Source organism: Cebus imitator, unplaced genomic scaffold, assembly GCF_001604975.1.
Source record: "Cebus imitator isolate Cc_AM_T3 unplaced genomic scaffold, Cebus_imitator-1.0 Scaffold778, whole genome shotgun sequence".
Taxonomy (NCBI): domain Eukaryota; kingdom Metazoa; phylum Chordata; class Mammalia; order Primates; family Cebidae; genus Cebus; species Cebus imitator.
Window position 1 is genome coordinate 197229 of NW_016108093.1, and position 20867 is coordinate 218095.

The 20867-nt window shown below is 40.4% G+C and overlaps 1 protein-coding gene across 2 annotated transcripts in view; it reads right to left on the reverse strand.

The window, feature by feature from the left end:
- SLC9A7 (solute carrier family 9 member A7) overlaps positions 1–20867 on the reverse strand; it is a 153360-nt gene that overhangs the window by 51807 nt on the left and 80686 nt on the right. For both annotated transcript variants that reach the window (XM_017519821.2, XM_017519820.1), the window contains exons 2-5: positions 19195–19394; positions 16857–16934; positions 9321–9397; positions 6665–6777 (exon numbers count right to left, since the gene is read on the reverse strand). In XM_017519821.2, coding sequence (XP_017375310.1) covers positions 6665–6777; positions 9321–9397; positions 16857–16934; positions 19195–19394 — 468 coding nt within the window. The remainder of the gene's footprint in view (positions 1–6664; positions 6778–9320; positions 9398–16856; positions 16935–19194; positions 19395–20867) is intronic.

Consider the following 20867-nt stretch of genomic DNA (forward strand, 5'->3'; position numbering starts at 1 on the left):
CACCATGCCCAGCTAATTTTTTGTATTTTTAGTAGAGACGGGGTTTCACCATGTTGACCAGGATGGTCTCGATCTCTTGACCTCGTGATCCACCCGCCTCGACCTCCCAAAGTGCTGGGATTACAGGCGTGAGCCACCGCGCCCGGCCTACTTTCTGTATTCTTCTTAGGGATTAAGGGAGATTTCAAAATGACACTATTCTCATCATATTTTCCTTTGAAAAAAAGTTTATTTATTGAGGGTAAGCAAACATAATTTGGACTTGAAAAATGTCTACTATGTCATGAAGCTACTCTGCATTATTATAAATCAAGGAGCTAAAATCACTACTTTATGCATTCAGACACTAACCAGACATCAATAGGGTTTTATGCCTATCAGCAGTTCTTAAAGGACATGTCATCTTCACAATACAGATGTTAACACAAGATGCAAAGTTAATCTCTTTCTTTTATCCTCAAATACAGCTCAGCAAGTTACACAGTAGGAAAGATCTTTAGGAATTTGGCTTTACAAAGTTATTTTCTGTATTATTTATTACATGAGAAATATTCACATGAAATTTTACTCTAGGAGTTTATCATATTATGACATAAGAATTGGCTTATTTTAACTCAATGTTGAAGAAAAATGAACAGTGATAATGACAATAATTATTGAGCACTTACCATGAACCAGGCACTATGCTAGGCATTTTACAATTCCATTTAGTTCTCATAAAACCCTATATGGCGGGTAGTGTTCTCATTTCCCCCAATTCAGAGATTAAAAAAAACAGGCCCTGTGTGATGGGCTGCTTTATGCTGCAGTATCAAAATTCCTCCAAATCTCAGTGATTGATTACATGAGAAATCTTCTTCCTCACCCATATGGCCTGTGCACTGTGGGTTAGCACAGGAGGCCTCTATTCACATCAACCCCTCAGGGACTCAATACTGATAGAGGCTGATCTCGATGAACAGCCCAGGCTTGGCAGGCCAGTAGCTCTGGGTCCTAAGACTCTATCAGTCAGGGTCCTGGCAGAAAACAGATGGCACCCTCAAATTGAACAATTTGAGGAGAGTTTAATAGGGAAGTTATTTATAAAAGTGAGGGCAGAGCACGGGGAAACCATAAGAGAGAAGGCAGTACTTGTGGCTGGAATTGGGGAGTTTTTGTATCATTGCTAGGCTGAAGGCTCCAGGAAAAAGAGTGATTACCAGAACCTGGAGCTATACAGAAAGGGTGCCTCACAGGAGCTATGGCCTCTGATCAAAGGATGCAGATGGTCTGCCTGAATCCTCTATCTTCATTCTCTTTCCGGGATCCCACTGGTGCTCCCCCTTGGACAAACCCAATGGGAAACCAGAAGGCAAAGGACCCTCTGGCATGTTCCGTACAAATCAGCCTCCGGGGGCCAGGAGGAGGGTGGAGCGGGTGGTGAGTCAATCATCTGCAGGGTCAAGAGGGCTCAGCACACAGGAAAGTTGGAGGATTTAGTCAAGTGAGGGTCTGAGCTACATGGGCCCCAAAGGCCTTCCAACTTTTGAACATGGTTTTCCTGAAATACTAGTTACTTATGGTAAAAAAAAAAAAAAAGCAATATATACTTAATTCATTTATTCAAGACAAAAAATCACATTTATTTATTTTTTTTGAGACAGGGTCTTGCTCTGTTGCCCAGGCTGGGGTATGGTGGTGTGATAATAGTTCACTGTAGGCTGGAACTCCAGGGCTTAAGCAATCCCCCACCTCAGCCTCCCAAGTAGATGGGACCACAGATGCATACCACACCTGGCCTAAAAGCATAATTAATAACAATAAACACTTACATAGTACTGATCTAAGTTTCAACTTCTCATTCTCCCTGCTCATTATCCTCACAAAACAGATCAGGAACCCTGCTGTGCCCCTCCTGAGCAAGTCTGTGCCTGTCCACCAGGAGGGATGTGTGTGCTGACAACTGGAAGAGGATGGGACAGGGATGACAGACTGGGTAAGTGGTTTCTAATGGGAGAGATGAAACAGATTGCCCTCCTCCCTACAGCAGAACCCTTGAAATCAGGGTGAGCAGGGTCACAGCTGTTTCCAACTTGACACAGACTGAGAAATCACAATTAACTAACTGAGGACCACTGGGTGCAGGAAGTGGGAAAAACAAAAGAATGGCAGATATATGAAGAAGGAAAAACTCAAGGACCTAAATGTGTTCATTCAACTAACTTTTCTTGGACCCTTCATCCGTGTACTCAAGGGCACTTAGCACTTGTGAGCACACATTACAAAGTGGCAAGTACTGTCGTGTACAACACAGACCTAACTCAAAGATCTGAGGGAGTAGTTATTGAAGGAGTCTAGGAAGAGTGACTAGGCAGGTAGCACATTTGAACCAAGTCCCAAAGGATGAGCAAAAGACTGACCAGCCCAAATGATGCAACTAGAGAAATGGTCTTGGACAACACAGATCCCAAATCATGAAACCCTTGCCGGGTGTGGTGGCTCATGCCTGTAATTCCAGCACTTTCAGAGGCCAAGGCAGGTGGATTTTTGAGCTCAGACGTCTGAGATCAGCCTGGCCAACATGGTGAAACCCCATCTCTACAAAAAATACAAAAATTAACCAGGCATGCTGGTAGTCCCAGCTAATCTGGAGGCTGAGGTGGAAGAATCACTTGAGCCCTGGGAGGTCAAGGCTGCAGTGAGCTGAGGTCATGCCATTGCATTCCAGCCTGGGCGACAGAGACTCTGTCTCAAAAAAATATAAATGAATGAATGAGTGAATTAATGAATGAATGAATGAAATAGAAACCTGTGAGTCAGGCTGATTGACTCAAAAAGTAAAAAGGTGATGAATTAATATTGGGGAAATGATATCATGATGGCTTACAGGAAGGAATAGTACTTGTATTCTCCGGTGGCTGCCTAGGAAGGCACCACGGGGTGGAAATGTGTTTTTTTTTCTTTAATTGTGGATCCATCTAAAACAAAAGCCCACCAGATGGCACACGGCAGCCATGACACATGACCACAGAACAGAGAAGGCTCCCTGATACAGTGCAGCCTACACTATCCCACACATACTGTGTCACCTTTGGGCAGAAGGCCAATGACTCATGTCCGAAGCCAAGTACAGTAATCAGGGACAAGGATTCTTATTCCTTCATATCAGTCAATACCACTCTGTATCCTAATACTATAAAGTTTTCTGTTTTATTTTTTAAAGACAAGATCTTGCTCTGTCGCCCAGGCTGAAGTTCAGTGGTGCGATCACAGCTCACTGCAGCCTCAAACTCCTGGGCTCAAGCAATCATCTTGCCTCAACACCCTCGCCCTGAGCAGCTGGGACTATAGGCATGTACCAACATGGCCAGCTAAATTTAAAAAAAAAATTTTTGTGTGGGGATGAGGCTCTACTATATTTCCCAGGCTGCCAATATCAGAATTTTTGCTGGATGCACCAGGCACTAGAAGTCAATGTGGTCTTGTGATCCTTAACTCTGCACTTAAGTTTTTATCTCTTTTATGACCCAAGTTTTCAAACAACAGATTTTTTGGAGGCTGGCAAAACACTTCTAATTTACAAAAACATTCTACATTTCAGGAAGATTTCTATTAAAAAAGCACTTAAAGTTAATGTCCTGATGTTTAATAAGTTTAAACTTTCAATTATCTAGAACTTCCATTTCTATAAAACCCTTACTGTGTCAATCTCCATAGGCCAAGTAAAAATGGAGTAGCACGGTAATGCCTTCCATTATTTTCTACCATAGCATAGATACATTAAAGGGAAGTAAACAATTACAAAGATAATCTGGAAAAGTAAGCCTCTTTATCCAATTAAATGAAGCAACACTGATAGCTGAGGAAACAATATCAATCTTTATGTTACACTAACTTCCCTTTACTTGTTAGTGGTACTAGTAATACGTTAGTAATAAAATTATAGATGAGTATCGTTAGAAACACATTTTCAGACAGATAAACACCTTTCTTTCTCACATTTATGAAGATCTATTTCTCCATAGACACACATCTGGAGACAGTCACAGACAGCACAGGGTTAAAATAATAAAGCCGATTTTCAGCGATCTCTTTAGAAACATGCTTGGGTTAAGAGATGATCTGTTATTTATTTTTTAAACATGAGGAAAACTGGGAAATCTCTGCCTGAGTCAGATGTGGACATAGACCAGCATCATTTGGAGATGGTACACAAAGTGCCTTACACACGTTGTTTCATTTCATCTTCAAAAGAGCCTTAAGAAATAGGTGCCATCATTTCTCCTTTGTGGATGAAGAAACTGATGTGAGGGGATAATGTGTGCCTAGGCCACCCGATCAGTGATTGGCAGGGCTAGAACTCGACCCAAGGCCCGTGACTCCAAATCCCACCTTTTCACAAGCCACAGTGCCTCAACAGCCAAGTCTTCATACTAATTTACTCAGGGTATTTGTAATAAAATATGAGGGTAAGAGAGGTCAATATTTTTTTTGGAATATCGAGATTCTTCAGAACCACCAACTGTCTAGAGTTATGCTGTTTGATGTGGTAACCACTAGCCACACGTGGCTATTTACATTTAAATTACTTAACATTGGCTGGGCGCAGTGGCTCATACCTATAATCCAAGCACTTTGGGAGGCCAAGGCGGGCAGATCACCTAAAGTCGGGAGTTCGAGATCATCCTGACGAACACAGTGAAACCCTGTATCTAATAAAAATACAAAATAAGCCGGGCATGGTGGTGCATGCCTGTAATCCCAGCTACTCGGGAGGCTGAGGCAGGAGGATTGCTTGAACTTGGGAGGTGGAGGTTGCGGTGACTGAGATCGCACCATCGCACTCCAGTCTGGGCAACAAAAGCGAAACTCTGCCTCAAAAAAAAAAATTACTTAACATTAAATAAAAGTTAAAATCAGTCCCCCAACTGCACTACCCTACATTTCAACTGCTCAAAAGCTACATGTGACTACTAGTTACCACAATGGACTGGGAAGACTGTAGAACATTTCTATCTTGAAAGAAAGATCTATAAGATATCACGGATGGAGAGGACCCCACAAGGGACATGGTCAAGTGGGGTATCTTAGTATCTCTAAGGTTATTACAGTTCAGAATATTAGAGGGCATTGGAGACAAAGAGTGGATCTTTCTATCTCTACTGTGAGGACAGGTGCAGCTCATTCTCCAGAACTTCTTTCCCTAAGGTGTACTCTCAATAGCTGACACCAAGGAAGAGAATGGCTGTAACTACTTTATGCAAACTGATCAAATTATAAGTTCCAACTTGGAAAGTAGAACATTTTTGTTTGTTTTTGAGCTGCGAGGGAGGAGCACTATGTAATAATTCACTTGTAAGAATTGGTTCAACCAACACTTGAAAAATACAAAGCAAGGGATTGATGAATAGAAAACCATGTCACAGTGCATACTCCTGCTGGAATGCTGAACAAAGGAGTTTACAAATTAAATTACATTCACTACAGATAATCATGTGTGTTTCTACTAAGAAAAGGTATTATTTAAACCAAATGATATGTTGCAGAAAAGAAGGCAAAAGGGCAACACGGGGAAAGAAGACAATCTAAGTGTAAAAATTACGACCAAATTCGTCATTCTAAGATGAAAGGCAAAACACGCTATGCAGATACAATGAATTTTTTTTCTTTTGAGATGGAGTCTTGCTCTGTTGCCCAGGCTGGAGTGCAGTGGCACAATCTTGGCTCACTGCAACCTCTGCCTCCCAGGTTCAAGCAATTCTCCTGCCTCAGCCTCCTGAGTAAGTTGGGACTACAGGTGCCTGCCACCATGCCTGGCTAATTTTTATTGTATTTTTAGTAGAGACGGGATTTCACTGTTGTCAGCCAGGATGGTCTTGATCTCCTGACCTTGTGATCCGTCCACCTTGGCCTCCCAAAGTGCTGAGATTACAGGCATGAGCCACTGTGCCCGGCCACAATGCAATGTTATTCAGCCTTAAAGGTTAGGAAATTATGACAAATGCTATAACATGAATGAACTTTCAGAACATTATGCTAAGTGAAATAAGCCAATCACAAAAGGACAAATACTGTATGATTTCACTTGTATGATGTATCTACAGTAGTCAAGTGCATAGAGACAGAAAGTCAAAGGTATTTGCCAGGGGCTGGAGGGAAGGGGGACTGGGGAGTTGTTGTTTAATGGGTATAGCATTTCAGTTTTGCAAGATGAAAAAGTTCTGGGGGTTGGTTTCACAATGATGTGGGTATACTTAATGCTACTGAAGTTGTTAAGATAGTAAATTTAATGTCAGGCATTTTTACCACAAAAAAAATTAATAACAGAAAAGGAAATTGCATGCCCTTCTTGGAAAAGCCATCTAGCTATAGTCCCACTGCTTGGGAGGCTGAGGCAGGAGGATTGCTTGAGCCCAGGAGGTCAAGGCTTCAGTGAGCTGTGATTGTACCACTGCACTCCAGCCTGGGCAACCCAGGGAGAGCCTGTCTCAAAAAAGGAAAAAGAAAAAGGAAAGCCATCTAAGTCTGTTAGACTCACCTATTGATTATTTCTTCCGCCACCATGCCATGCAAATAAATACTACATTTTCCCTACTGCAACAAAAGTTAATAATTGCTCTGAACTTTTAAAGATTTAAATAATGGAATACCATAATGATAAAGCCAAATATGCAAAGCCAAATACCTGGGTCAGTGGCAGAGATGATTGCTCCAAAAAAGAGACAATCTGTGTAGTAAAATTTATCTGAGAGCTGTCCCATAATCTTCATGAGCTTCACCACACCATACATGAGATTTCTGTAAGAAGGTAAGGTAAACTACGTCAGGAGAAAAAAATAAGTAACTTAGCAAACATGTAAGCAGCATAGTACTAGAATACTATTCTTAGCGATTTCTGAAAATAATAGGCAGTTGCCATGGTTGGACACTTACCAGAGACGTGGGCAAATAGGACTTTGGTACCAAGTAATAGTTTGCAGTTAATGTCATCTTGCTGAAACATCTGAACATTTCATTTTTAAAAGTTATACTTGCTAACAACTAAAGCAACCATGAAGCACAGTCTTTAGTTGGCAACAAAACTAAGGCATTTTAAGCAACTGGATAATGCAGGGAAAAGGAAGAAACAGAACCTGGTATAATATTTTTGTAGCAATAAGTTGCTACAAAACTCACAAAATTCTAAGATAATGCATTTAAAGTCAGAGAAATCAGTAGACTCGATGAAACTGGAGAGAAAAAAAAATGGGCTGGTCAGAAAGATCCAAAGGATTGAACTACTACTGCCTTCTCTGCCAAGAATTATTTCAAAGAAGGGAAAAAGAGGCAAATATCTTTAAATATCCTATTAGAACATCTGCAGACCCATCAAGATATCTGGCCTCTCACTCTTTGCATGGGTCAGGCAGGCCAGCAATAGCCCTCCTTAAGCTATGTAGACTGTGACGTGATCTAAGAGGGACTAACAAGTTAAATTTTTCAGCTTGGTGGGAGCACATTTCCTACAGGACAGCTTGCAAATTGGGAGGAGGGAGGAGTGAGGATTGTGAAAAGGCCTCATACATATTACAGGGGTATGTGCGCGTGCACGTGTGTGCACACGTGCACACGCAAGGTGGCAGCAGCAGTGATAGCAGCAGCTGCAGGGGTTAGAGGAGTAAAATAACATGGACTTGACTCATTATACTCTACAGCCAACCCTCTAATAATGAGATTCTTGATGTTATTGCCCACCGTTGTCATTTGAGACACCGTTGTGTCTCAAATTCTTAGAAGAGTAGACTAGCTAAGCTAGAAGCAAAAGAACTATTCGCAGAATGGAATTCTTTTGAGAAGAAAGAACTATAACTTAATGTTTGCCTATTGTGTGCCAGACACTGTTCTAGACACTTAACCAGTTCAATTTCATTTCACAGCAATTGTATGTTACAGATTTGATTCGCCCTTTGTTGCTTATTAAAGGCTTCTTTCATGTACCCTTTAAACATTCCTGGAACAAGATCTTCTTCTCCATTTCCTTTCACCACAGTCCATGACCTACACAATAGACTTCTTCAGCAGCCTTTTCCCCATTTTGCCTCCTATCATCACTAATGCCAGTTATATAACCTGTCATTCTTCAATAATGTGCCATCTCTTAAAGGATAAGTCCAGGCCCCTCCTTTTTTGATGGCATAAAAGGCCCCTGCTATTATCTCCAGGTTTCTAGCTAATGGTTAAAAAATTAATTAAAGTCCTAACTTTATTCAGATTTTCTTTGTTTTTAACCTAATGTCCTTTTTCTGTTCCAGGATCTTATCCAAGATACCACAGTGACATTTAGTCATCAAATCCTTTTAGTCTCCTGACGGCTGTGACAGTTTCTTAGACTGCTCATTTTTGATGACTTTGGCAGATTTAAGGAGTACTGGTCAGATATTTTGTAGAATGTCCTTCGACTAAAATTTGTCTGATTTTTTTCTCATGGTTAGACTGGGGTAATGTGGTTTTGAGTGGAAGACCAGAGAGGTAAAGTACCTTTCTCATCACAAATATCAAGGTGTGTACTATCAACATGACTTACCACTGTTGATGTTGACCTTGATCACCTGGTTGAGGTAGTATTTGTCATGTTTCTCCACTGTAAAGCTACTCTATTTTCCTCCTTTCTGTACTGTACTCTTCAGAAAGAAGTCACTATGCACAGCCCACACTCAAAGAGGGAGTGGGAGGGGACTGAGCTCCACCTCCTCGAGGGGGATGTATCTACATGAAGTATTTGGAATTATTCTGCACAGGAGATTTGTCTTTTCTCCCCCATTTATTTATTCATCCAATCACTTATTTATATCCATATGGACTCAGGGATATTTACTTTATGCTCTTAGGGATAATCTAATACAACGTTGTTTGTTTTGTTGTTCTTCAGCCATTGAGGGGGCTTCGACCATTACAGGGGCTTTCAGGTTGGCTCTTGTGTCCCTTTGACATCCCCCACATTCTTTTGTCTATCTGTCTTCTGAGCACTTCCTTACTTTCTGGCATTACAAGATACTCCATTTTAATCTTGTATATTTACTGCCCCAGCCCTAGAATTAACCATTTCTGCAAGGGACTCTGGTTCTTTTTATCAAAGAATGATAACAGAAACCAAGATCTGGGTATTAAATATAATTTTATTTCATTTTAATTGATCTTAATTTAAATAGCCACATGGCTAATAGCTACGATACTGAACAATGTAACTCTTGATCCTGACTGCCATCATCAATAATATCAAAATACTGGACTCTGTGGACCCAGATGGATCTCATCCCTATGGAACACGTGCTAATTTGGTTATATGATAAACGTTCACTTACCCAATAATGAAGCATGAAACAGCAGTCCCCAAGAAGGCATAGGCCAGAATAGACCCAAGATTTCTGAAAAAGTGTCTCTGAATAAAACAAACAAAACCCAGGAATCACATTGTGATTTTTGACAATGAGCTTAATAAACACAATAAAAGTCTCTAAAAAGTGAAACTCTACTTACTGCTTCCATTACATTAACAACTGAAGTTACTCCTATATGTTGCTATTTAACCTTAGACATCATGGTTTTTGTTGTTGTTGTTGTTGTTGTTGTTGTTGTTTTTAAGATGGGGTTTCACCTTGTTAGGCTGGTTTTGAACTCCTGACATCAGGTGATCCACCCGCCTCGGCCTCCCAAAGTGCTGGGATTACAGGCATGAGCCACTGCGCCCAGACCAATATCATGGTTTTCAGTTATATTCTGTACAGGTAGGTACTGAGCAAGTAAGCAAGGACTTAGTAAATTTTCAGACAAAACTGCTCTGGATGATTATATTAAATTACATTAAGTGTGTGTATATGTTTGTGTATGTCTGTGTGTGAGTAGATCAATCATTTTTATAGATTTAACCCACACCATTTTACTCAGTGACTCAGCACATCCCTTCCAGTTCTGGTGGTACCTCAGAAGATCATTACAGACAGAAGTTTGAAACAAATACAGTGTGAAGGTACTATGTCATGAGCTTTCTGTTTAATTTAATATCAGAAAACAAACAGAGTCCTAAATATCTGCTCATGGAACCTGAAGCGTCTGCCTATATAATTATCTAGATTAATTTCTGAAGCCTGGGAAACAAGGAAAAGAGAGATGGATGTGGAGAAATTAGAAACAGATAGCTCCATTTAAGATGGCCAGGTTTATACAGGAAGAAACACACATCAATATCACATCTAGAAATTATTCAGAATGAGGTGGCAAAACTGCAATCCTTTCAATGCTTCCGCACATTGGTTACCTTAAAAATATAAACACACGCAGTGGCTCACACCTGTAATCCCAGCACTTTGGGAGGTGAGGCAGGTGAATCACGAGGTCAGGAAATCAAGATTAGCCTGACTAACATGGTGAAACCCTGTCTCTACTAAAATACAAAAAATTAGCCAGGCATGGTAGTGCATGCCTGTAGTTCTAGCTACTTGGGAGGCTGAGGCAGGGGAATCGCTTGAACCCGGGAAGTGGAGGTTGCGGTGACCCAAGATCATGCCACTGCACTCCAGCCTGGTGACAGAGCAAGACCCCGTCTCAAAAAAAAAAAAAAAATACACACACACACACACACACACACACACACATACACACACAATAATTTACTTGTTTTACCATGTTATGTTTGAAGGATTTACTTGTTACAAGTCATTAGGCTTGTGGGATATTCCAACAGAGGAAATTCTGCCTGTTCCTGGGATCCTAAGCCACAGTTCTGCCTCCTCAAGGCATAAGCCATTCTCATTTGACAATCGGAACTATTTAACAACAACAGACAAACAAAATCCACCAACACCCTGATCAAACAAGGGCCAGGAACACTTTACCTAAAAATTTTTTAAAAGGCAGGAGAGCCCCAGCATGTCAGCTGAGCAACATCAGAAAAAGACAGGGGACAGGAAGAAGAACCCAGCCTAGATCAGGCAGCCACCAGGAATCATGGCCAAAGAGCTGCAGGCATCCTCTGGTCTGTATTCTAAACACAGGGCCTTCCCAGTGCTTGCCCCTAACTGAGTCAGCAAAGAAAGTGTCAAGAAATGCCTGCTACCCCTAAGCCACCTGCCCAGGAGAGAATCCTTCAAGGGCTTGCCATGCTGACAGGCACTGAATGAGGGTGCTGCCTGTACATATGATGGACACATTATGTTTGCCTCTTAAATCAACGCCTTTTTGTTTTTAATCTAATGCATTTACATACCAATGTTTTGAAAAAAATTATATTTCAAAAAAATCAACAGCTGTGAGTCTGCAAAAGCTCCACAAAGGGCTTCAATCAGGGAGGGTTAGGAGTGCATCGAGAACAAGGTGCAAAATGAATGACAGTTGTGAGGTATCCAAGAACAATTTCAATCCCAGATGTGCTTTCCCTTGCCACTCAGCTTTCCTTTGGGTAGATATTCCCATGGTAACTCTGAATATAAATTAGATAAATTCATATTCATGACATTAGCCAAAGAAAAAATTAGGAATGTAAATCTGCAGCCAAAAATACTTTCATAATATATTCTAAAATCACACACACACACACACACACACACACACACACACACAATTACCCATCTCCCCGTTCATATCTGATATGAGCTGAAACTTAACTGTATTTTGAAAAGATATACTACCTATTTGTGTATTATGTCTAGTACTTAAACGCATACTCCATAATTCACAAAGTGTTTTCACATATATTAGCCCATCTGATTCTCACAATGATCTACCTGGAAGGTGTTATTTGGACCATCTTATACAAGAGAACCCAAGGCTCAAAGGCATGATGTAAGCTGCTTGAAGTCACATGTCTGCCAAGCCAAGCCCCTGCCTGGAAAGCTGGTCTCCCACCCCCAAAGCATCGTGCTCTCATTGCGCAAGCTGCCCTGCCACCCAGCTCTTTGATTTCCACTTCTCTTTAGGAAAGAAAGGACAGGAGGTGTCCGGTGAAATCCTAGATCTTTCATCCTACACTTATTTGGTTACAATACAGCCATGATTGGTTCAGAATCTCCCTTACTTTTCCTCCTTAGTTATAGAATTACAAGAAGAGACAAACGATGATGGATGCTCTGGTAAAGTCTTCAAGAATACAGGTATAAGTGTAAGACAGGCCAGGATGAGAAGGTTTGCTTTTGGTGAAAATCTACCTGATATCCCAATTTCTAGCTGTACCATTCTAAGCCTTACACTGCTATTCCTTGGGAAATCCTATCCCCTTCCATTCCCCACTGGCAAGTTTTAACATGTTATTGTATATGTGTGTGTGAGTGAGTGTGTGTGTTTGGTGGGGAAGTCCACCAATAATGGCGTCTATGGGTGAATTATTTCCCTGGCAAGGCCCTTTAAGCAAACCATGAGTGGTAACACGAAATCAAAGCTAATTCCAATGAGAACTTTTTTCAAGTCAGAAGGCCCATGTCTGCACGATAGCTACATGATCTGCATAAGTCAAAGGGTCTGAATGTTATCTGTGTATACACCATCTGTTAAATGGTGAAATATTTATTACACATTTCACTGACAACAGATTTCATCAGAGATGGCAACCATATTAAGGACCAACTATTTAAGTGCCTTTATAGGCACAATTTAAAAAGGAAAGAGACTAAACTAATAGTTGATAACCTGAAAGACTAGCTGTGATATTATGATGTGTATGTATTGGTTTTCATCTACAGTTCCTGGCTTATAAACTCCCGTAGCTCTTGTTACAGTCTTTTGTTGTAATGTTGGGCACTTTAGGTCTCAGAAGCAGGTAGCAAAAAAAAAAAAAAAAAAGAATCTCTCTGACCTTCTCTTGTCCTCCTTTCATCTGCTCCTTTTTTGTCCCAAGGCAGGCCATAGAAACTAAAAATATACTCTAATTTTTGCCTGCCTTTTTGATGTAGGTCATAAGACCCTCATTTCAGAAGGGATCCCACTCTATACTGGGGAGGAAAGAATGCCACACAGAGGCCAAGAAGAATCTGGACAGGCCTTGCTGGGTTTCCCCACTCAGTCTATCAGCATTAGACCACACCCCTTTTGTCCAATCACATTTCTACACGGTTGTCAATCATGCCTATGCAATGAAACCTCCATAAAAGGTTCAAGAGGATGGGGTTCGGAGAGCTTCCAAACAGCTGAATACGTGGAGGTTCCTGGATGGTGGTGCCCGGGGAGGGCATGGAAGCTTCGTGCCTCTTTTTCCACACCTTGCCTTATGCATCTCTTCATCTGTATCCTTTGTAATACCTTTTATAACAAACTGGTAAGTATGAGTTAGTGTTTCCCTGAGTTCTGTGAGCCACTTTAGCAATGTAATGAAACTCAAAGAGGGTCATGGGGACCCTAACTTAAAACCAGGCAGTCAGAAGTCCCAGAGTTGTGACAGGTGTCTGATGTGGGGCAGGGGGGCAGTCTTGTGGGACTGAGCCTTCAATCCATGGGATCTGGCAGTATCTCCAGGTAGATAGTGTCAGAACTGAACTGAAGGACACCCAGCTGGTTTCTGCTGCAGAATTGATTGCTTGTTTCCTGGTGAGTAGAAATCCTTCCCACATTTAATCACAGAAGTCTTCTGTGTTGGTTACTGTATTGTGAGAGCAGACAAAAACCAATTTGTGGGGTTTTTTTTTCCACTCAGGCTAGCATTTCAAAAACAAATTGATTAGGAACTGGCAAAGCCTGTGAGTTGTTTTTCTTTTGAGAAAATGGTGCTGATAAAAGGAAGGTTCTGCAAAAACGGAAATGTTTTTGAACCATCAGAGTGGCTTTCACAACCCATGATTTGGTTTCATTTTAAAACAACTATGACTGATTATACATTAAGATTCGTTATGTAAAATATCAAATTACTCATCACCCATTTGATCTGAAGAAGAGTTCTCAAATTCTCCTTAGGTAAAAAAATGACGTTATTTATACCCATAATAACCATTTCCTATCTATTACATGTCAGTAGATGACATACAAATTCGGATGACTCTGGCAACCCCATAGAGTAGTCAGGAAAAGGATATGGTCTTTTTGTACAGAAAACCTAAATCCAGAGGCAATAGGCACAAAGGAACAACTCTGAGCCCTGGAGTCAGACAGAGAGGGTATCACCTTGACTCAGTCCCACACTACGTAACCTCATATCTGTCATTAATCATTCTGAGCTCAGATTCATCATCAGTAAAACACAGGACACTCTACATGTGAGTACACGAATGTGCTGGGCTGGTGTGCAGAAATATACAGCTTCCTGCTCCTCAAGCACCTATTATGGAGAGGGGACTTATGTTCCATTCCTCTCCCCCTTCCCCTCCTGCCCTGAAGGTGATGCAGTAAGGAGAGGTCACTTGATCTCTGAAAGGGGAAGCGAGTTTGACCCTGATTTGTAGTCTTAACCCTATTGTGCAAGGTGAAGAACTGTTCTTGCTCCTTTAGCCTCCATGCTGTGGGCAAAAGAGGCATCTTTTGGTAGGCCCAACAATTTCTAGGATCTCTCCATTTCAGCCTCCTTACTTGTAACTGTGACCAACCTGGTGACTAAAGGGTACCTGTCCTCAATTCATAAGGTAGGTTGTAAGCAGCCCCATTACTAAAGGCAAAGTGACATACTCCAACACGCATCTACCAGGGACTTTGGATCTTAAATAAATAATTTAATCAGAAGTTAACTCCTTGTGTCTGTCTATAAATGAGTTAGAAACCTGGAGGAGAAGCAGTGTAAACTAATCTTAATTACCATCACCTTCTTACAGAGTTTCTGTGAAAATCAGAAAGAATGGATGTAAAAAAGAAATAAAGAATGTCCATTCCTAATACATAGTAAATGCTCTGTAAACTGTAACTATATTTATGTTGGTTGGAAATCGTTTAAAAACCATCTGAAAAGTGCAGAGTGGCTTTGACAGAAGAACCAGCCTGATGGGCAGGCATCCTCTCATAAAATGAATTGGCAAGTGTTCTGTCTTCTATTTTCTGGAAGAATTTGTGTAAGACTGGTATTATTTCTTCTGTAAATGCTTGATGTAATTCACCAGTAAAGCCATATGGGTGTGTGGAAAGGTTTTTCATTATGAACTCAATTTATTTAATTAATACAGCTTTCTATCTCTTCTCAAGTCAGTTTCGATAATTTATGTCTTTCAAGGAATTTGTCCATTTCACCCAGGTTGCCAGGTTTACACATTTTTCTTTTTTTGAGTTGTTTTTCATGGCAAGATCTCATCATGATGTTGTCAAATTTATTGGCACAAAAATTGTTCATAGTATTCCCTTATTATCCTTTTAATATCTGAAGGGTCTATAGTAAAGTCCCTTCTTTCATTCCTGGTATAGGTAATTTGTTTCTTTCCTCCTTTTTTCTCAACTGATTTAGCTAGAGTTGATCAATTTGGGAGGCATTCTCTAGTTCCTAAGGATGTTGTTGAGTTTTATTGTCAGGCAAAATCTCTCTTCTCTAGACTCACTGAAAGGGTTTCCTTCATTCCTCATTCAGAAAGAGAGCTGAAACAAGTTCCACAGCTGTTACCTGCCTTTGGGGAGGCTTAATTTTCACATAATATAACCACAATGGGAGAGGGAGGGAGCCACTCACAAATATTTGTAAAGATATTTGGCATTTGTTTTTATTTATTTATTTATTTTTTAGAGACTGGGTCTTGCTGTGGCCCAGACTGGAGTACAGTGACACGATCATGGCTCACTGCAGTCTCAAACTCCTAGGCTTAAGCCCCCCATCTCAACCTCCTCCAAGAGTAAGTATGACCACAGGCATGTACCACCATGCCTGGCTATTTTTTTTACTTTTTGTAGAGACAGGGTCTTGCTATGTTACCCAGGCTAGTATTTGGTATTTTAAATAACTAGTGGCTCTGGCCCAACCTTGCTGTCTAGCACAATGACCCCCAGTAATAGGGATACTTAGGTTCTTTAAAACTTTTTATTTTGGAATAATTATAGATTCAAATAAGTTGCAAAGATTAAGTACAAAGAGGTTGTATGTACCTTTCACCCAGTTTCCCCCAGTGGTTACATCTTACATAACTATGGTACAACATAAAAACTAAGAAACTGGCATTAATACAATGTGTGTGCATAGTTCCCTGTCACTTAATCAAATGTGTAGATTTGCATAACTAGGACTACAATCAAAATACACCATTGTTCCATTATCCTGAGGATGTCCCTTATGCTACCCCTTTATAAGCACCCCTACCCCAATGCCCCCACCATCCCTGTTTGCTGGCAACCACTAATTTGTTTTCCATCCCTATAATTTTGTCATTTTTACAATGCCATATAAATGAAATCATAGAGTATATAACCTGTTGAGATGGGATTATTTTTACTTGGCATAATGCCTTTGAGATCCATAAAGGTTTTTGGGTATATCAATAGGTTGTTCTGTTTTACTGTTGAGTAGTATTCTACGATATGGATATATCATAGTTTGTTTAACCATTCACCTATTATAGAACATTTTGGTTGTTTCCAGTGTTTGTCTATTACAAGTTCGTATGCACAATCATATCTAGGTTTTTATGTGAACATAAGTTTTCATTTCTCTGGGATAAATCCTTAGGAGTGAAATTATGGGTCATATGGAAATTTCAACTTTAGTTTTATTAGAAACTGTCAACTTGTTTTCCAGAGTGGCTGTACCATTTTACATTCCCACTGGCAATGTATGGGAGTTCAAGATTTTAAAACAGACATGAATCATTGATGAGAAGTCAACTATAGTCTCTGAGTGGGTGCAGAACAAAGTAATAAGCAAGCTGGAAGAAGAAAAATAACTAGAAAATTATGCAGGTAAATTAACACAGAGATTCACATGATTTCGGAAATACTGGCAAAAAAAACCCTCTTACCTTCTTTAAGCTGTATCCAGCATGGAAAATAATTGGAGGCAGAAGAATGTTGAAAAATACCTCTGGATCGAATGTTACCTGAAAGTTTAAAAAGAAAAAAAGCCAATTTTTTATTTAACTCCAATTCTTGCTATAATATCTGCTTAATATTTGAAGCCATTGACTAAAGTTTGAATATTTAGAGCAAACAGCATAAATGTGAAAAATCATGGACTCATCCCAGAGGAGAAGCTATGACTCCCCGTGAACTGGCATGCTCTTCTCCCCATAACACTTTTGCTCTTATGATCTTGCTTGTTCTGTTTTAAGATATAATAAGACACAGCAGTTTCATGCAATTTTGAGAACTCACAGAAAGCTTCTGGCCAGTGTTTTTCAATAAGAAATAAAAACATCTTGATTTTCATCACACCTTTATAAAAGCTCAACTATAATAAAAGATGCCATCGTGATTCTTTATTAACTTCCTGGAACCTCTCACAGAATCCTTTATAGACAAAAACTGTGCTAAATTTAAGTCTCTTTTGAGTGACCAGCCTTCTGTTATACTTGATGTAGCCTAAATCCAAGTCATCAGCAACCTTAGTGGCTTCCTGAACATCAGCATAAATTGGGTAACTTTAAAGGAACTGAAATTTCTTGTAGGGTTGATACAGGGAAATTACTCTGAAACTTTTAGATAGCAAAGTTTTATCACATCCAGAAAAAAATTAAGCATGCTATAAACATCCTAATATTTTAAAGAATTTGTTCCTGCTGGTACATTATTCGGCTTTTGTTTTAAATCTTCATTCTAGATATTAAATGTTAACTTTCTTGTTTAGAAACCGGAAGTGTCAAACAGCTTAATTAAAATAGAATGATTCTTTGTTCAAATGATGTTTTCTTCTTTCTTCTTATGAAAGGTAAGTGTTCTGCAATGCAGGGAATGTCAGAATGAGAAGGAGCCTGGGATAGTGCCTACCCAATATGAGGTCACTGGGCCCAAAGGCAGTGAAACTTGCTGGATGCCACCAAACCCAATAATGTCTAAACTAGCACAAGAGTTGTCTGACACTCAGTCCAACGCTCTTCTCATCAACCAAGCTACCTCAACATGCCTCTTTTCCCTCAACTAGCGACAATCATCCTGGTCTTGTTTGTTCTCCCACCTCTGCTTTGTGCAGCAAAATTTTAAATAGAGGGGATTTAAATAAACAGGTTTCTAAAGATAAGAGAGCAAAAGTCAGCTTTATCTTCTATTGTGACCTGAAAGATGGAAATGTGTTGGTGTCATTTCCCTTTTCCCCCATCTTATCCAATATGAGGGGCTCAAGCTGCCATTTCCAAACAGCCATTAAGTGTGGTATTTACACTGGATAGCTTTCTCAGCTGCACTGAATTTCAGAATGTTTATGAAAACTCCATCCTTTATTATGAAGAGCTGAAAGCAAAGAGTACAGCCGTTAGGGACACAGAAAAGGCAGTTATATTTAATGCTCTAAGTGGAGAGTAATTTTCCTTAAGGATTAGGATAGATTCCAAGAACAACAGTAATTTAATTTTTGGAGCCCATGCTACACCATGCCTTTCACTCTCAGCCTTCACATACCTTAGCCTTGTGCTGTATTAAAAAGAGCTCCCCACAACCTGGATCTCCCAAGACTGCTACACAGAAGGCTTCCTTCTGATAAACCTGGTCTATAAGGTAATGGAGTATACATCAATTAATACAGATCTCTTGCTTATCCTGGAAATTACCCATGCAAGGAGATGCATAATGCTTTTTCATGTGGACTATTTTGCTACCCCAACATTAAATGAAAATGCTTGGACTCAAATTCTAAGACAAAATCTTCTTCCCCTGAAGATTCATTAAGCCTTTGGCTTCAATCACCAATAAGAGTAAGCACTCAAATATTTGTAGGATATAGGAAAAGAACCATGAATTAAGAATTACCCTTCTGAATACTGAATAAATAAGCTAAAAGTGAAATCAATCTTATTATAAGAAAGTAGCAATATCATCCCTAAACCACAGGAAGGTTAAGAGACATAGCAAAGAGGAGATGGTGGCTGGATAAATGAGCTGAGTGGGGACATACAAACCCATTGCATAATCAGTGGCCCATATCAGCTACAGATGCTAACAAACCCACAAAGGTTACCAGCTGAAAGGCTCATGTTAAAATCTGGTTCTTCCTTCTCCTCATCATGAACCAAAAAGTTTCCTAACAAAATAGCCAGGAATGTTACTGATAATCCCGGAGTTTGGAAGGATTTCTCTCCACAAGTTCAAGATAAGTCAGGGAATCAACAACTGCGTCGGGACAATGATGGCTGAGTGTCCCCAGCTCACCTTCCGTAGCATGTCATTTTGCTCTACGCTGTTGATCTTGCCAGGGCTGATTTCTCCTTTCAGAGTGTATTCGAAGAACTTTCCGCTGACATTCACTAATAAGGTGCTGAAGGCCCTGTCTTCCTGAGTGCAGCTGAGTGATTTGTCACGGCCACTGGTAGCAGGGGTACCATACCTCAGGATCACCCCAACAATGAGCCCTGAAAGAGTGAGAAAAAAACTCATCAGGCTTGAGGAAGGATAGGGAGAGTGTGGAAATAATGGCATAGCTGATTTTCAACAACTAAGAAACGCAGCAGTAATCTTAGAAATTGGGCATGGGTATGTATTTTAGGAGAAACTGCATGGGACTTCAGGATTGAAAGGGTTAAGCATCCATCTATTCTGGTCTGATTTAAGTTGCTCAGCCACCAGGAAGACAAGGTGGGACAGTACCTTTGCTGGTATTATGACACTGAGAGCACTTTTTTTTTTAGTGGAGTCTTGCTCTCTGACCCAGGCTGGAGTGCAGCGGTATGATCTGAGCTCACTGCAACCTCTGCCTCCCAGGTTCAAGTGATTCTCCTGCCTCAGCCTCGTAAGTAGCCAGGACTGCAGGCGCCCACCACTACACTCAGCTAATTTTTTTTTTTTTTTTTTTTGCATTTTCAGTAGAGACGAGGTTTCATTACATTGACCAGGCTGATCTCGAACTCCTGACCTCAAGTGATCTGCCGGCTTCAGCCTCCCAAAAGTACTGGGATTACTTGATGTAGCCTACAGGTATGAGCCACCACACCCGGCCAGCCCTGTGACTGCTTTTAACACCTGAGCATGTCTCATTTCTCAGGCTTCTGGTGAAGGAAGATGTGATGACAAGCAGCAAAGATTTTTCTGGCCAGGACAGCACAAAGCAGAACTGCTGAGCTCTTTCATTTCCCCCAGCAGCATCTCCAAGCCAGTCCTGCTGCCATGTGCCAGCAAGGACCAGGCCATTGGAATTTCTAGTTGCTATAAATATAACTTGCTTTGCCACACATCAGAGGAAAGGGAGGAAATAGAAATTCTTTTGGTTATTTGAAGCGCTGGGTATCATGGAGAAGGTAATTACACCCCTTGGGAAGTGAAACACTGCAGTGTACATTTGAGCAGTCAGGATGCAGGGGCTGGGGAGAGCTGGCTTCTTGGGGCTGTAGCTATGAGATGGCTAAGATCATCAGCTACAAGTCTGCAAGTCTTATATCCTTCTTTGTAGGGCTCTCCCATTAGGGAAAAATAAAAACAGCAAGATCATGTATAAGCATTCAATTCTGTGAATGAGGAAGGAGTGTGGCTTCCCTGGACCTGAATATGAGTCAGATGTGCCCAAGTAAAAGTGAGTGAAAGACAAAAAAAAAAAAAAAAAACCAGCCATAAATGATTATCAGACACTTTCTATAATTCTCTTAAGAGGAAAATTTCAGACTTCTCTCTAAATTCAGTTCTTTGCTGGCAATATTAAAAGACAGAATGGTATATTTGCTTCCCCATCTCATTTTGCCATTAATGGAGAAAGTTGAATGAGAAAAAGAACGTTTACTGTCTTCCATGTGTAATTTTCTATAATGTCTCTTATCTCCAAGATATGTAAGAACTCAGAAGACATTGTTGAATAGCAAATAAAATATAAAATCTAGAAAAATATAGTTAAGCCA